General features: G+C 35.8%; 5 protein-coding genes and 1 non-coding gene across 8 annotated transcripts in view; 5 read left to right on the forward strand and 1 right to left on the reverse strand.

The window, feature by feature from the left end:
• The window catches only part of LOC106649144 (prominin-2-like), a 46,693-nt gene extending 42,623 nt beyond the window's left edge, over positions 1–4,070 (forward strand). The window contains exons 12-15 of the mRNA XM_023463142.1: positions 2,744–2,902; positions 3,037–3,209; positions 3,305–3,355; positions 3,449–4,070. Of these exons, the coding sequence (XP_023318910.1) occupies positions 2,744–2,902; positions 3,037–3,209; positions 3,305–3,355; positions 3,449–3,476 (411 nt within the window). The 3' untranslated portion in view covers positions 3,477–4,070. The remainder of the gene's footprint in view (positions 1–2,743; positions 2,903–3,036; positions 3,210–3,304; positions 3,356–3,448) is intronic.
• Positions 2,814–7,550, reverse strand: LOC106649309 (insulin-like growth factor-binding protein-related protein 1). Of its 3 annotated transcripts, none has more exons than XM_014366653.2 (5): positions 7,183–7,550; positions 6,868–7,081; positions 5,648–5,966; positions 4,087–4,313; positions 2,814–2,899 (listed from the first exon to the last, which is right to left on the reverse strand). In XM_014366653.2, exons 1-4 carry the CDS (start codon positions 7,392–7,394, stop codon positions 4,093–4,095), a joined length of 966 nt encoding a protein of 321 aa, XP_014222139.1. In that variant the 5' UTR covers positions 7,395–7,550; the 3' UTR covers positions 2,814–2,899; positions 4,087–4,092. The 3 variants fall into 3 exon arrangements, with proteins under 3 accessions (XP_014222139.1, XP_014222140.1, XP_023318902.1); XM_014366654.2 differs by having other exon boundaries at positions 2,815–2,899; positions 4,090–4,313; XM_023463134.1 differs by lacking the exon at positions 2,814–2,899 and having other exon boundaries at positions 4,203–4,313; positions 5,605–5,966.
• An 850-nt stretch (positions 7,551–8,400) lies between these two features.
• LOC111694555 (zinc finger protein 62 homolog) lies at positions 8,401–10,179 on the forward strand. Its single transcript, XM_023463139.1, has 3 exons — positions 8,401–8,455; positions 8,528–8,642; positions 8,721–10,179. Exons 1-3 carry the CDS (start codon positions 8,421–8,423, stop codon positions 9,633–9,635), a joined length of 1,065 nt encoding a protein of 354 aa, XP_023318907.1. The 5' UTR covers positions 8,401–8,420; the 3' UTR covers positions 9,636–10,179.
• A 294-nt stretch (positions 10,180–10,473) lies between these two features.
• On the forward strand, positions 10,474–11,984 carry LOC106649160 (zinc finger protein OZF-like). Its single transcript, XM_014366439.1, has 3 exons — positions 10,474–10,562; positions 10,640–10,751; positions 10,831–11,984. Exons 1-3 carry the CDS (start codon positions 10,528–10,530, stop codon positions 11,938–11,940), a joined length of 1,257 nt encoding a protein of 418 aa, XP_014221925.1. The 5' UTR covers positions 10,474–10,527; the 3' UTR covers positions 11,941–11,984.
• Positions 11,985–12,427: 443 nt separating this feature from the next.
• LOC106649162 (putative zinc finger protein 66) lies at positions 12,428–13,522 on the forward strand. Its single transcript, XM_014366440.2, has one exon. It carries the CDS (start codon positions 12,428–12,430, stop codon positions 13,520–13,522), a length of 1,095 nt encoding a protein of 364 aa, XP_014221926.1.
• An 821-nt stretch (positions 13,523–14,343) lies between these two features.
• On the forward strand, positions 14,344–14,505 carry LOC111694559. The gene has a single exon (XR_002763661.1). It is a non-coding gene; the product is annotated as a U1 spliceosomal RNA (small nuclear RNA).
• The last annotated feature ends 2,182 nt before the right edge of the window (positions 14,506–16,687 follow it).

The raw sequence follows: 16,687 nt of genomic DNA on the forward strand, positions 1-16,687 counted from the left end.
GATAACGGTAGCACGTATCGTGACGGGGGAGGGCTTATTTTTTTCGTTATGACATAGGGACGAAGCCAGAAAAATTCATTTATCGATAAACGTAACGTTTTTTTTTTCTATTTAAGAAAAAAATTTTTTTTTTTGCATTGTTTGTTTGAGATACCCGATAAAGCTGAGAGGCGCTTTCGTTTCGCTTTCGTAATTAGAAAGATGATATTAATATTTTCAAATTATTTTTAAGTTAAAAAAAAGTATGAGGAAGCTACTTGCCAATACATTGGCAGCGGTTTTTATTCGCGATCGATGCGATTTTTTTCACATTTTGATCCTTAAAAAGACTTTGCCCATACATAGTTTTATGTAAAAGTCTGTACCCATTTAGAATCATGGCTCAAATTGAAGTTTTAATGCTTCGTTAGGAAAACATGGTTGTTAAAAAAATTTGGGAGATTTCCTTGATCAATTGCAAGACTTTTTTTGGGGAAGTACTTGGTTTTTGAAGGACAAAAAATTGCTCCAAGAAATAGTTGCTAAATAAGAATTTTAAATTATTTCAAATATTGTAAGTATAAACAGATAATTCGGTAACTTTATTGTAAACAAATTGATTATAAATGATTTAATTCGCGTCGTATATTTTGAAAAGTTCGCGGATTATCTGATCCCTGTTGACGAACCAGCGTCTGGTCGCGAGATGCACCGGTGTGGTGCGTCGCAACAGTGGTTTGTTTCCCGTCGTCATCGATCTCAGGCACGTTCTTGTAGCCCATCGCGATTACAAAGTCGATGAATCGTTTCGCTTGACAATAATTATCTCTCATGATTTTAATGCAATCTAAGAGAAGAAACTCGATTTCCTCGTGCCATTCAAAGATGTCTCCGAGATCAGGAGGTGGGCAATCCCAACCGTTGATCAAAGGGTCCAGCCGACGAAGAAATTCAACTCGCTCATTCTCGAACTTCCAATTGATATTTCCTCGTGACTTCTTCAATGTTTCCAATTTTCGTTGATTCATGTATTTGTTGAATAACGCGTTGTAGCTGTCCATTTTTTGCACAGTTTTACACAAAAATCTGTTGTAATAAAAGATACAATTTTTTTCGTCGCGGAAATAACTCCTTTACGCGATCTTGGTAGGTGTGCACACGACGACTTGCTTTTACAGCCGACGACGGGTAGCTCAGACAAACTGCCACATAGACTTCGTGCTCCACAGGATTGAAATTTTGGTTTTTGAAATAGGGTAAATGTGGGTGTTACTGCGGTTTTTTTTTTAGGTTGTCTTCCAACCTTCGATATTAAACGTTGTAAAAAGATTTACCTAATAATTTTTTTTTTTACATTATTGTTCAGGATCTGGGCTAAACAATTTAAATATTAAAAATTGTTTAATTTCAATTTAATATCATTAAACAGTAATTTAAAAAATAAAAATGGATGCATGTATTACTGCTGTACATGTATGCATTACTGTGCATTTATTACTGCGGATATCCCATGATGCTTTTACTGTAAGTCTATTATTCAATAAACATTGATATTGGCGAACTGCGAAGTCATAGATCTAAGATTATTTGGTTATGTTACCGCAGTAATATGTGCAGCGCTACCGCAGTAATATACTCATTTCAAGAAAATGATGTACCTAACATTGTATCAATGAAAAAAAATAGATAAAAATTTTAAATCAATATAAAAGTTAATTGAATATTTTCTGCATCACTTATGCTTACTGATAAAATTATCACTTTTCTTTCCGAGTCGATGCAATTAATTAAATCAACTACAACAAAATGTGTCTAAACACGGAAATTTTCACCTTTTTTTGCTCGATTTCGAGAATCACATTTTAAGAATGCTTTAACTATAATTAACTTCATTGTTATCTATTAATTTTCAACTCATAGGATAAAAAAAACTTACTTTAAATACTGATATAGTTAAGTTACAGTCATATACATTTAGAAAATCATAATATTAGTTTATTCTTCTCCCGCATTAATAGGTGCACCCGCAGTAATACCCACATTTACCCTACACTTCATAAAACAAAAACAAGTAATTTTTCTTAAAAAAGTTTTAAACTATAACTACTTCCCTGCCGCTGCGTAAAGCGGGAAGAGCGATTTTCGGGTTACTGTGTATGAAAAATATTATACAGGCCTATGCCGCCAAAAACAGAAAAGTCCCAGAGTACGTGTAATTACTGCCTAGGTCAGTAATATACTAATATTTTTTTTTAAGACTAAAAGCATTATAAATGAAGATACATGTCTCAAAATGTATAAGGAAACTATTTTCGTTCTTGAAAATTGAATTGATACATTTATCTAGAAATTATCAAAATTTATGGAAGGTGGCCGAATACTAGATGGCTTTTTTATTGAATAGTCCAGTATTCCATCAGGGTCGACCAGGGTAAAGTACCACATGAACAAAACAGTTGAAGATTTAAAACTGCAACTATAATTTTTTATTGCATGAAAAAAGTTTCATTGCATCATCATTTTATGATAATTACCTTTTATTCAAATAATAGCTCATAGTGGTTGGTTACTAGAAGGTGGTCGAGCACTGGTAGTATTACCTCATTGTACATTTTATTATATCTCAAAATAAATTGGAATTTCTAGTCATATAAAATATTTAGAAAATTATATAACTTTTTGATAAAATTTTTTCAATTTTTGCAGTGATTCACGTCTCAAATTCGAGTTACATGACTTTTAAACTTTTCCTTTGCTTCTCTAGAAAACGAAGATGTACATCGACCGCATGAACAATTATCTGGAGCAGTGGCGTACGCACGTGCTGAACGAGGTGAGCGGCGGCGCGTCCAAGTGTCGACCTCTCTGGGACATTCTGCAAGGCGTCAAGTATCTGCTCTGCAGCCACATACTCGGACCGCTGGTAAAACGAATACATATGATAATTAATTTTTCATTTTACAAATTTTATCTCTCTCTCTCTCTCTCTCTCTCTCTCTCTCTCTCTCTCTCTCTCTCAATTTTCAATAATTTTTCTGTATAATTTTGGAAAATCAGAACGGCTTCTGGTTCGCCACGCTGATCTGCGCCACGACGATGATGTTCAGCACACCGACGGCGCACAAGCTCGCCTGCTCCTACTGCCATCATCATTACGGCGGAGGCGGTGGCGGTGGCGGCGGTGGTCTAGGCAGCCGCAAAGGATCGATACTCTTGCCGAGATCGAGGCAGTGAGTTTTACACGTTATATTATCACTTACCTTATACCGATCACCATATCATGCTCGCACGATAATACGCGTTGTGTTTTTGAAAAAATTCGCAGAGGCAGCCCGGATACCGTGATCATGGAGCGCGAGACTTGGCGGACGCCCGAGTGAGTATATTTTATTTTTATATTCTTTGTAAAAAAAAAATCATAGCAGCCGAATATATTTTTTTAATAAATTTTTTTTTTTTCTCTCTGCAGTCCCCCGCCTTCGATGGACAGCTGGTGAAATGCGAGACGAGCTTTGTTGTCACGAACGTCTTGTTGTATACACGCACTCGACATCATAACATAAACACGCGGATCGTATCACGATCAGAGAGAGAGAAAGAGGTGTACCCATGAAATACGAAGCGAGGAGAGACAGAGCATCCAAGAAGATAAAGAAGAATAATGAAAGTATACATATAAATATCGGTTAATTCACTCAACGTATGATAGATATTCTAATTAATTTAGAGATAATATTGAAAGCATAAGATCCATTTGTAGATCACACAAATACATACATTAGCCACGAAATCTTTCGAATTGTTGCAGCCAAAAAGATTATGTTATTTTAGGCGTCTAATACCTGTAATGACCTTTTTCTATATGCGTATGTTATCACGATCATTGCTAAACGCAGTTATAACTATTATCATTATTATTATTGTTATTATTATTATTACGTAATGAGGAGAGATGTTGTTACTACTCGTTATGCTCGAATTTTTTTGTATACGATATTTGAGTTTTATTTACATAATAAAAAAGGAGAAAAAACATTTTAGTTTACAAAAAAAGAAAAAGAAGAGAAAAAGCTCTCGGAATTTCAGCTTATTAAAATAGCCTCTCACTACATCTTATATATCTTGTAAATCTTGTAAAAAAATATTGACGATGGACCAGGCGCTGGCCAGGCCGAGCGAATTGTTGGCGATGCAGTGATAGACGCCGATGTGCTGCGCGCCCACGTTGTCCAGTACCAGCCAGGTGGCTCGCACCAGACTGTCTTCCGGGTCTTCCTCCTCCGCGCCGTCGCTCGATCGGCTCGTTCTCGTATCAGGCCCGGCGCGATCTTCGGCTATATACGAAAAAAGTTATAAAAAAAAATTAATTTCCATTGTTCGAATTTTAGTTTTATCTATTTTTGGACTTGATGTTTTTAATCAAATATGACATTTATCAAATTTTGATTTTGGTGCCCTGGTAGAGTTAGCGAACGGTTAAATGTTCAGCCCAAAATAATAAAAAAGAAGCTAGCTACAGCAATTTTTCACAAGCTATGTAAAAAAAATCCGGTGGACACCGTCACTCAAAATTTACAGGCCCGATCCACTTAATACTTTATACACTATTTCAGTAGATAATATATGAGGTAATGACGTCGAGATAATTCAACTTTTTGTTTTTTAAAATGAATTTTACCTTCAGATACGATGACTTTTTACCTTCCTTTTTGCAAAAAAGTCAATTTTTTCACTTCAAAATGATTTAAAAATCTCAAAAATCATTTTAAACAAAATATCTCGACGAAATTACCTCATATTTTATGTAGTTAAATAGTGTAGTTAAATCGTAGATTTTCAGGTACAGTGTCCACGGCAATCGATATTTTTTTTTTCAGTTGTTTGAAAAAATTTGCTGTAGTTAGCTTATTATAATAATATAACTATTTATAATGGATATATTTTATAGATAAATTCATTTTACTATGTGCTCAAAAGAAATTAAATTAAATAAAATTAAAATGAAGCTCGAAAACCATCAAACTGACCGATCTGTTTTAAATGCTAAATCAAGAAACATGAAAACTATATTGAAGATTTTTGTTTTTAATATAAAATTATCTTTTTACGATTTTTTTTACATCAGAAAATATGTCTCTAGTACCTTTAATTATTTAAATTTGTCTAAGATTCATCTGGCTTGAAATACCAAAGTTTTGTGCTGCATGAATCTGAATGCAATTTTGACTAATTTAAGCCCTTGAGGTCTTAAAAGCTTTGTAATAACATTGGTCAAAAATTGCATTCAAATGCATGCAACCCAGGACTTTGGAATCATAAGTCACTAAATCGTGCGTTAATTTAAATAATTGAAGGTATAAGAAACATATTTTCTAATGTAAAAAGATTTTTAAAAACATTACACGAAAACTAAAAATTTCAATATTGACTTATGATTTTCTTGTTTGTGAATGTACAGGATTTAACACAAGTGTCTCGCCTTAAATAAGAGCAAAAATACGCACAAAAAAGGCAGTCTCTATCGCCCGGGGATCGCGAAGTCATAGAGAAAATATTAATAAAATTTTTCTCTTCCTACGAACACCAATATCAAAATTATATAAACTTCATATTCGTATAATTAACCATTGATTCATCTGTTTTATCTTATCATCGTAATTTATCTCACTCTCGTAACGCAGCACACGTCTGCCGTCGGCCGAGTGAAACTCCCAGAAGATGTCGGGCAGCGGCACTCCTCTGGCCTCGCAATTGAGCGCCACCCGCTGGCCGAGTCGGGCGTCGGCGACGCTCTCCGGGGCCGAGTAGATTCTGGGCCGGGTCGGGCAGGGCCCCTCGTGGGCCAGCCACAGCCCCAAGCTCGGGCCGTTGTTGGCGGCGATGCGCAGCGCCGTCTCGCGCAGGGTGCAAGCGTTGGCGTAGGTGCGATTGTCGCTGCCGCAGACTCGGCGCGACTCCCGACACGAGCACACGGCCTCGGGCTCGTCCTGAGAATATATCATCAGGCACGCATATATACAGATACGACGACAGAAATTGAGAAAGAGACGAACGAACGCCGTTTATTTAGTTGTCGCGGAATTACGCGCTATTAGATAGCTAATAAGTAGAATGGGCCGGAGGTGCGTTTTAGGAAATTTTCGCGCTGGAGAAATTGCGGCCACCGGGAGCATTAATGCGTTTCAACTATAAGAGTGGACGTGGCGGCTTGATCTCAGCGATATCTACGTGAAAAGCGCGTGGGAGCTTTTATATTGTGGCTTACGATTATAGAGACGAGTATAAGAATTTTTCGTTCTTTATACATCTTATTCGTAGAGTTCATACTTATATATTAAAATAAATAATCGCAAATTAATTGTTTGAAATTCTTTAGATGCTAAAAATTATTTTCAAGCTTACTATGCAAATTGTTGTTTTTTTCTATGTTTTTCAATTAACGTTCCTAAACAACTGCCTGGTAATTGATTTCAGGACAATACAAGGATTAGAACGATATAATACGTCTTCTATGAGTTTTTTTAATCAAAGTCAAATTTTTATTACGATGCCAAAAGCGGCTGTTTCATGACATCGACCTATGCTTAACACGTTAAATAATTGATTTTTAAAGATTAATATCTTCGATAAAAATTGATTTAAATTTAAAGAATCGATAGAGATAAATTTTTTTACATTCTTAAAAAATCGAAAAATCGCTTTTACATCCTGAAAAGTGCGGGTTTAAAGTTGCGCGTTTTGAATGTCTTGAATCACGATTAAATGATTCATAAAAGCTCTCGCCGTTTTATGTACGTTTTTTTCTTCACATCAACTCTGAATCGTTTCATACTTTCGATAATAAACTCGATGCAAAAAGTTAGAGATATAATGAGAATAAAAGCATACCCCATCCTCGAGATCGTGTCTCAGTCTGCAGCTGTAGTCGCCGGCGCAGCGGCCGGCGTTCCTAGCCGCGGCCGGCAGCAGCTCGCGGAGCTTCTCGTCCCAGCAGGTCTCGCCCTCGAGGCGTGCGCACACGCCGCTGGTCGGACAGCAGCCGCAGGCGTCCGGCACGGTGCCCAGCAAGCAGTCGGTCGCCGGATCGGTAGGGCATCGTTCTCTGCACGATAGTGCATTATGAATTTTATTTTTTTCCCTCTCTCTCTCTCTCTCTCTCTCTCTCTGACAGTCAAAAAAAGGCTAAAAAGGCGAAATCGTCACCTGGACGAGGTGCTGCACGGTCTACAGCCATCGGCGTAAGGCGTCTCCGTGACACCAACGTTGTTCTTGTTGTTGTTGTTGTTGCTGTTGGCCGCGTCTAGAGTAGTCGGCGGCGGCGCGGCTTGGCATCGCGACGCGATCAGAGCCAAGAACAACAAAGATAACGAAAACGACGACGACGACGACGACGACCACGTCCGCATCGGTATCATCTCAACGCACGACTGGATTGTACACACGCTACTTCGAGAGCCGGATAAATATATATTATAGTCACGCAGCTGCTGTAGCTCGTATAGACACTGACTACTGCAATGTGCGTCCGGCTGGCTCTCGCCTCGTATCTCGCGAGCTCGAATGCGCTTCGTTGTGCGCGGAATATACTGCATATAGTAGTGTATAACGCGCGGCGGAGTATTTTATGTACGCGTACACGTAAGTAGCAAAAGCTCTCGAGATTGAGACGCGCGCACTTGGCCGCAGCAATTGCCGCTGCATATTATATATGCCGAGCTTGGCGCGCGCGGGCGCGATTATTTTTGATGTTCGCGATCGCGAGACGCAGCGACGACGAACCATGCCACTGATGAGAATTATTACTTTTTTTTCTGAGAAAATTAATTTAAATTGAGAGGCGCAGACATAGATTTGTGTATAGAATGATAGAATCGTGAGTATTAAATCGTGGTGCTTTCAATCGTGAAATAAGAAAAAAAAATAATCCGTACAAAATTATGTACTTTTGCTTTTTGCATATGCTTTTTTTGAGAAATACTTTGCAGAAACTATGAACTTATCTCTATACTTTCCATAATAATAAAAAAAGTTTTTATGGACTTTGCAATCTGAGCCGGCGTCTACACCTGTATCTAAAAAAGGACTGTAAAGTACACACACAAGACTTTGATGTAATACTTAGACTCTCGCAAGCTCTCAAATAGATATCTAAATTGCAATAAATTTTATAGCAATATGTTATTGATATCAATGAATAGTGCAAGTTCTGTCATACATTTATGGGTGTGTGAAGAAGATAAAATTAATTGCGTCATTTATTTATTATTCATTACATAGAAGATTCCGTTTATAACACAATAACTTTATTTTGTTACTTTCATACTGGTCTATAGAAATTTCAAATCTTCATGAGTAAATATTATTATATTCGATTTAAGTTGGTTTGAAATTTGATGTTAGTACAGAAAGATCAGTATCTAACTGATTTCTGAGTGGAAAACATGGAATCGTACGGTGTATTCAACTGTACCGCTAGGTAATTTTCATTCTGTAAATGAAAGCATAAAATATTTTTGCACAATGCCTTATTTGAACTGGTTTGTTTTAGAATAAAGCAGGAGTCTGCTGACGAGTCATTTATAGAAAATGATGAACATGGAGTAATTTGCCAGATATCTGGTATGGAAAATTTTCAGTCTTCGAGATTTGAGCAGGAGAATTCGGTAAGAGTTGACAATTTTACATAATTAGCATTGTAATTTTTATCATGAACATTTTATAAAACTTGAATTCTTCGACAGATCCGTAGGATTCAAGAACGTGAACAAAATCGTAAAATTCATCATGACGATGTGGAAATTGAGTTCGAGTGTAGAGACCAGAAGCCAGTGTTGAATTCCTTGGTGAAAATTGAAGATGATTCTCAAAATTATTCGCAGGATGTAAAATACAGTAGAGATTGGGCAACTACAAACGGTATTAAACGAGAAATTGTGGACAAAGTGAAAAAAGAATTTTTTGAAGATGATGCAAAAAACTTGGCTACAAATGTTGATTGCGAATTAACAAAGCCGAAGGAGTTGAAAACGAACAATGATATGGTGCTTAAAGTTGTTACTTTTCCGTGTCATACTTGCAAAAAGACATTTAGAAATAAAAAAAATCTCAAAGCTCATATCGAATCAGCGCATGAAGGTATTAGACATCCATGCGACACATGCGGAAAGAATTTCTCGACAAAGAGTAGTCTTAAAATTCATATCGATTCTGTTCATAATAAAATCGCACATAAATGCGATAAGTGCAGAAAATCATTCAGTACAAAAAGTAATCTCATACAACATATTAAAGGGGTACATAATGGTATCACTCACGGATGTGATACATGTGGAAAGAAGTTCTTAACAAAATATAAAATAAAAGTCCATGTCAAATCAGCGCATGAAGGTATCAAACATGCATGTGACGTATGCAGGAAGAAATTCACACGAAAGACTAATCTCAAAAGACACATAGATTCGGCGCATAATAAAATCTCTCATAAATGTGATACATGCAGAAAGAAATTCACACAAAATAGTCATCTGAAAGTCCACATCGATCAGGTGCATAATAAAATCACCCACAAATGCGATGTATGCGAAAAGAAATTCGCAAGCAAATATAATCTCAAAGTCCACGTCGATAGGGTTCATAATAAAATCGCCCATGGATGAGATATGCGCGGAAAGAAATACTCAAAGAAAAGTCATCGCAAACACCACATTGTTTCGATACATGATGATGTTGAAAATGGATGTGATTTTTTCATTTGGAAAAGCAAGTTTCAAATCAATATGGATTCAGAACCAAACAACTTTGACTGTTAGGTAGTTTATTAAAATATCAAACCGATTTCATGAAAAAATTGCACATTTCAACAAATGTATCGATACAGTGTTGCTGGAACTGACGACAGTTTTTTGGATTTTTTTATGACTTTAGAAAAAAACCTTAGATTAAAGACAGACTTAAACGTCAAACGAACACAGCTTGTAATTGTAAGCTTCATTAATTTTATATGTATATTGAACCATGTACGAAATTTTCAATTGTCGATCTTCGTAATAGATTGTTTGTATTCTTCTATTTTCAAAGAACTGATTTTCATTTATATTTGCTTTAATTTTTTACCAATAAATCATGATTTATCAAGTATGCTCCTAAAATATAAAAAAAAAAATGTATGGTAAATAAAACGAACTGCATTGCATGTACATTTTAAAGAAAAGTAAGAGTACTACTGCTTCAAGAACCACTGCAAACCTCCTCTATCAGAAAAGCGATAGGTATGTAGTTGTGCGAAGATACTTTTCGGAGCTTTCGATTACTCTACATATACTCGTGACGTCAAGTGCTCTTTATACCTACTCTGAAAAGATGATAGCTTGTAAGCCTGTATGCGAGAATCGCATCTATTTATGCGCGACTAATTTCGCACTAAAGTCCTTTTACCTCCGTTTAGGTTAGTGTCATCTGCAAGACCTCGTGCATATGTGCACACGTCGCAACGTGAAAAATAGTTGCAGTCGAACGATAGATGTTTCATGAAAATTTCAAGTGATAAAGATGGAACCAAGTCATAAGTTGAATTGTGCTCTCCGGTAATTTTGAATTTCTTGAAAATGAAATTATAAAAACACATATAGCAAAATACTCGATCTTGTTGAGGTTATTTCAGAATCAAAGAGGAGCCCAGTGATGCGCCGCTTGTTGAAAATAATTGGGAAATGATGGACGAGAAGCCCGATCTTGAACATTTTCAACTCTTGCCATTTTTACGAGAAAACTCAGTAAGTGTTAATAACTGTTATAGCTCGCATTTAAGTGGTTTAGTAAAGAAAATTCTCACGCATCTTTTTCTTTCAACAGACTCATACCCTTCAAAAATGTGGCATGAAACTTGAAAATGTACTCGAAGACGAAGTGAAAATAATCGTTGAATGTGAAGATGTCAAGCCTAATGTGGGTTTATTGGCAGTTGGGAAAAATGAGAATTACTCTCCGAATCACTTGCAGAATATCAAACATAGTAAAGATTATAAACTTCAAAATATGATGAAAGTAGAAACCGCAGGCGAAGTGCAACAAGAAAATATTGACAATGTTACAGAAGAATTGAGTTTGAATCTCGATTGTGGAGTTGTCAAACAGAATAAGAAAAAAAGAATTACAAAAAGGTTTAAAAACGAACTTAACCTCAATACACACATCACAGTGCATAATGATACAAGCCACGCATGTGATGCATGCGAAAAAAAATTATCATGCAAAAGTAAACTCAAAATCCACATCGAATCAGTGCATAAAAAAATTGCTCATGGATGCGATAATTGTCGAAAGCAATTCTCAACAAAGAGTAATCTCAAAACCCACATTAGTACAGTGCACAATAATGTGAAATATCCATGTGAAATATGCGGAAAGAAATTTACAGACCGATCTAATCTCAATAGGCATGTCAAATCATTACATAATTATACTACCCATTCATGTGCTATATGCGAAGAAAAATTCACTAGAAAGGATTATCTCCAAAATCATGTCGAAACTGTTCATAATGGTGTCACCCATACATGTGACATTTGCGGCAAGCCTTTTTCACAAAAAGGACATCTTAAAATTCACGTTGACTCAGTGCATATGGGTAACAAACATGCATGTGATGTATGTGGAAAGAATTTCGCAAACAAGTGCAATCTCAATAAACACGTCGATGGAGTACATGATTGTATCACACACGAATGCGACATATGCAAAAAGACATTTACACGAAAGGACAGTCTCCAAACCCACATCGATACGGTGCACGATGGCGTTGTAAAATACTCATGTGGTATGTGCGGAAAGAAATCTTCAACTAAGAGTAATCTCAAAACTCACATCAATGCGATTCATAATGGTGTCACACGTGCACATCACAACAAAAATTTAAATTATGCAAGAAATTCTAAAGTAAAAGTTGCCTTAACGTCAGAATAAAGTAATCACTCACATCTTAAAAAGCCAATTCATTTGGTGCATCACTCCCGCATTACATGAACTACACAATTGAATATACTTGCTATGAAGACTAATTTTGAAATGTGCATGTACAGATACCATGAGTTCCTCCGATGTTATCTCATTATGTAAAAACAATGTTTAAAATTAGTATAATCAATAAATTTTTGAATGAAAATAAAGAATATTTTTATTTTTAATGTTAATAAGAAACTTAAACGTAGAGCTAGGAAAAAAAATAAACCAGTACAACATTTTTTTGATAACTAAATAATAGTACTCCTAAATACAATCGATTTTTGTTACCCGGCGACATTAGTTCCGATGTAAACAAAATTTCAACGACGAAATCTCATAGTTCAATGTATACATGAGATCCGAAATAAAAACAGTAGAAAAATAGTCGTACAAGCTACAAGCTGACAGATAGTATAATTTGAACGTAAAAGTCAGAGAAATTTTTACAATGGAAACTTTGGAAATGTCAAAATTTGAAAATAAAAATGGCAAATCACGACACAAATGCATTGACCGCGGTAAGATTTTCATGACTCAGAGAAATTTAGAGAGTCACGTAAATTTAGTTCATTTGAGAATCAAAAATTTTCAAACACGTGAAGCACATGAAAAGTCTGTCGCTTACAAAAAAGACTCGGACTCACACATTGCCACGGTCCATGAAAAAATTAAAGATCTCCAATGCAAAGAGTGTAGTAAGACTTTTGCACGAAACTCTCATTTGATGCAGCACATAAATACAGTTCATTTGAAACTCAAAGAGCACAAGTGCGAAGAGTGCGGCAAGTCTTATGGTTGTAAAAGTTCTTTAAATAGACACATTGCGTCAGTTCATGAAAAAATCCAGAATCATAAGTGCGTGGAGTGTGGCAAGTTATTTGCACATAAAGTAGTTTTGATGAAGCACCTAGATGTAGTTCATTTGAAACTCAAAGACCACGAGTGCAAAGAATGTGGCAAACTTTTCGGACAAAAATGTAATCTTATGCAGCACATAGATCAAGTTCATTTGGAACTCAAACAGCACAAATGCGAAGAGTGCGGCAAGTCTTTTGGACAAAAATCTAATCTTCAGAGGCATATCAAACTAGTTCATCTACAACTCAAAGATCACGAGTGCAAAGAATGTGGCAAATTTTTTGGGGGAAAGGATAATTTGTTGAAGCATATAGATCTAGTTCATTTAAACCTTAAAGAACACATATGTAAACAATGTGGAAAAGTTTTCAGTCGGAAAGGTGATTTAACTAGACACATGGGCACGGTCCATGAAAAAATCAAAGATCACAAATGCGAAGAGTGTGGCAAACTTTTCGGACTAAGAAAAAGCCTTATGAATCACGTAGATCAAGTTCATTTAAAACTCAAAAATTATCAATGCAAAGAGTGTGGCAAACTTTTCGGACTAAAAAGTAACCTTATGCAGCACGTAGATGTAGTTCATTTGAAAATCAAAGAACACGAATGCGAAGAGTGTGGCAAGTCTTTTGGTTCCAAGCGAAACTTGAACAGACACATCTCTACAGTACATGAAATAATTTAAGATCAAAAATAAGAAGAATATGGATGAGATTTTAGTCGCAATGATTTTTTGAATAAACACATTAACGCAAACCACCGTATATCGTTGAAGATTATGTTGAAAATGACGATCTAGGTGATTTTGAAAAATTAATCTAAAGTTTAGTAAATAATAGACCAATTTTGGTACTCTATTTTATTTTTTTCAAGGGTCTTCAAATTACCCTCAAATAGACTCCGCGTTTAGATTCAGCGATCTCGATAACGTTGAACCATTGTAAACCGCAAATTGTAAATAGTTTTATTTTGCGTATACATTTTTTTTTGTATTGACTTTTATTAGTTTAAAAATATGATACAATAACTAATTTTTTCAAGTGTAGTTATAATATTTTTGTTTTTCTAATAATAATAATGATGAACCCCATCGATGGTTTAATTTTTCTTCTTTTTCTTTCGAATGCAATCGTTTTATTTAGTTCTTTTAAAAAAGGCTTTTTGAAATTTGACCTTAATGGTAGTTATGAAAAAATTAATGTTTATTTTAAAAAATAATCTCATGGTAAAGCAATTAAAAAAAGGTTGAGTAAACATTTATTGCTTTTATTTTTTTTAGATAATTCAAAAAATGTCTGCTATTGCTTGAATTTTGTTTACCATCGGTCGTTAATTACGATTCCAATACACGCGGTGACACTATGACATACGATTTACTCGCAGAGTATTTTCATCCCGCAATGCTTTACGCATCGCTCACCAGATGGCTTGGCCGCTTTGCATCGCAACCCACAAGCGAAGCATGGGTCAGCGTGTACTTAGAGGGGAGCGAAAGCAGCTTCGAGCATACTTACCTGGCGCAGAGGCTACCGTGATCACGAAGGCGGTTCCTCCAGGGCGAGACCCTCTCATTGCACTACGATTGGGTTGACCCTTGCGAATATCCCTAATGCGGATATCTCGGGCGTATAATTTTTGTTAGCCGGGACTGCGTTCGCGCTATCCCGATTGATCAATCCAAAAATAATTTTTCGCCTCGAGAAGAGCGAGCAGCTATGTAGTAAGCATCGCATCGATGTCAGCTGAATGTAGCTCGGAGATGATGCGGTGTGACTGTCGAGCGTGTGTAATTGTAAAGGATGTAATGGTAAAAATGATTTTGTCTAATGAAAAATATAGTAAGGTTCGTATAGTCAAGTTTGTATAGTAGGTTTTGTAGGGCTTATCAAGATTATGTTTTCTTTTTACAACACAAATCTATGAAAATCCTGCAAAAGCGTTTGTACACAGCGACTCATCATTTTATTAATGAGATGATATATTTATAATACATTTGCATACTCGTGAAGTGTTTTCTTCGTCCCACGACACACTGATGATGTTTATAGTGAAAATAAATTAGTTTGAATGTTTGATTCCCTCATGAAACCAGCTATCATAAATTTTACTCATTCAATTTCTGTTGCACAAAATTGAACACCAGTTGTATAGTTCAGAAACTGAAATGGATAAAAGTGAGAAGAAATCCGAGAAAGTTATCTCGGAATATTTACACTTGAATCGAGCATGATAATACATCAAAACACAATTCACAATGGTCACGCCAATGGTGTCATGGCGTCGGTGGTAGATTTTATAATAAATATCCAATTTTACTATGAGACTTAAGCCGTCCAAAACCAAGAGACCCTGAATTTGACTTATTTTTCTACGCGTTATTTTTTTATAAAAGTAATGTCAAATTAGAGTGAAAATACTAATATTCTAGGGTTTTTATTGCTCTTTCCCCAAATCTGTCGTCAAATTTACGATTTATGAAACCGTTTTCAAAATACATTTGTTTAAACAAACAAACATGGTTTTTTAACATTTTTCTTCAAAATGATCGTATTTTTCATTACGATTACGCTTTTGGATCAGGTTAAAACTCTGCATCTGGTGTCATACAGGCCTATACTAAAAGTAAGCGACGTTTGTTCATCCAGATTCAAGATGACAGCCACCAAAACAGCTGATTGTAGTGGAAAATTTAAAAAAAGGCTTTGGTATTTTTTTACTCGGTAAGAATGGACTCTGCGTAAAAAAATTATACTACTAACAAAAAAAGCTTAGAATTGATCAAGAAACACGCATGAATTTTTTCATAATTTTTTGAATGTTTTGGATATTTTTTGATACAGCCATTTTATAAATGTTTTGACTTACTTGAACATGTCTTATTTTTAGATTCATTGAAAGTTTTTCAAAACTTTATTTTTCATGCTTTCTTTTTAATTTTTCAAAACTTTTCTACTTCAGATAATTAATTTTAGAGACGTTTTACATCTGATAGATGTCGTAAACAATTAACTTAATTAACTTAATATTTAACTTAAATAAATTAACTGGATTCCCAAAAAAAGTTTCGATTCGAATTTGGAAACGGTTTATGCGCACATCGACGTTTCCATTGCAGCTAGCACGCAGTCGCAGTCGATACAAGTTTTTTTGGTGAAAGTAGACTACACGTGTGCAACAGCCGGATGTATCTCAGTCGTTTTTTCTTTCTCGTGGTGTGCGTTCGTTGGTGTCGGCTCTGCCACTGTCAATTAGAACCTCGTGTTCGTACGGTCTAGCCACGTGTTTTTTACTCGTTCTATAAAGAATACGTATATCGTCCCGGTTCAGTGCACATTACGACGTCGCAGCGACGATAATAAGTGATTTTTAAAAGTAAAAAATATCTGTATCTGTGTGTGTAAACGTGAAAAAAGATGTCTACGCCAGAAGACCAACCACTAATGGAAATATTAAAAGACTTACGAAAAAAGGTTAATTGGAGTATCGTAAAAGAGCGATGTAATTTTCTCCTTCAACTCTATCTACTCAAAAATATCGGTAATGAAATTCCTGCACTTCATCTCTTTTTGCGCCCCGAAGAGATTCAGTGTCTTCTCTGGGACTCCATTAATTACATGGAAAAAAAGCTTTTTTATAATCCAAGCGACTTGTTCATTGAGATGGCTGCCGCAGATGCTTACAAAGACAAACCGGAAGTTGATGAGAATGGAATCATATCGCCACGTCGCACGACACTAATACATCATGCGGTTAAAAAAAACGAAGAGTGTCGCCACTGGACTTACGTTTTTCCTCTCCTTTTCGATATATGCGGCAGGTTTGATGTGAATTACACCGACGAGTCAGGCTA

Source organism: Trichogramma pretiosum, unplaced genomic scaffold (assembly GCF_000599845.2).
Source record: "Trichogramma pretiosum strain Unisexual culture from Peru unplaced genomic scaffold, Tpre_2.0 scaffold98, whole genome shotgun sequence".
Lineage (NCBI taxonomy): Eukaryota > Metazoa > Arthropoda > Insecta > Hymenoptera > Trichogrammatidae > Trichogramma > Trichogramma pretiosum.

Coding starts and splice junctions, on each gene's coding strand:
- LOC111694555 (XM_023463139.1), top strand. CDS start 8,421: ATGGAATCGTACGGTGTATTCAACTGTACCGCTAG. Junction 8,456..8,527: donor GTATTCAACTGTACCGCTAG/GTAATTTTCATT, acceptor GGTTTGTTTTAG/AATAAAGCAGGAGTCTGCTG. Junction 8,643..8,720: donor GATTTGAGCAGGAGAATTCG/GTAAGAGTTGAC, acceptor ATTCTTCGACAG/ATCCGTAGGATTCAAGAACG.
- LOC106649162 (XM_014366440.2), top strand. CDS start 12,428: ATGGAAACTTTGGAAATGTCAAAATTTGAAAATAAAAATGGCAAATCA.
- LOC106649160 (XM_014366439.1), top strand. CDS start 10,528: ATGGAACCAAGTCATAAGTTGAATTGTGCTCTCCG. Junction 10,563..10,639: donor AAGTTGAATTGTGCTCTCCG/GTAATTTTGAAT, acceptor AGGTTATTTCAG/AATCAAAGAGGAGCCCAGTG. Junction 10,752..10,830: donor CATTTTTACGAGAAAACTCA/GTAAGTGTTAAT, acceptor TTCTTTCAACAG/ACTCATACCCTTCAAAAATG.
- LOC106649309 (XM_014366653.2), bottom strand. CDS start 7,394: ATGATACCGATGCGGACGTGGTCGTCGTCGTCGTCGTCGTCGTTTTCG. Junction 7,082..7,182: donor CCGTGCAGCACCTCGTCCAG/GTGACGATTTCG, acceptor ACTATCGTGCAG/AGAACGATGCCCTACCGATC. Junction 4,314..5,647: donor ACGTGTGCTGCGTTACGAGA/GTGAGATAAATT, acceptor TTTCGTATATAG/CCGAAGATCGCGCCGGGCCT.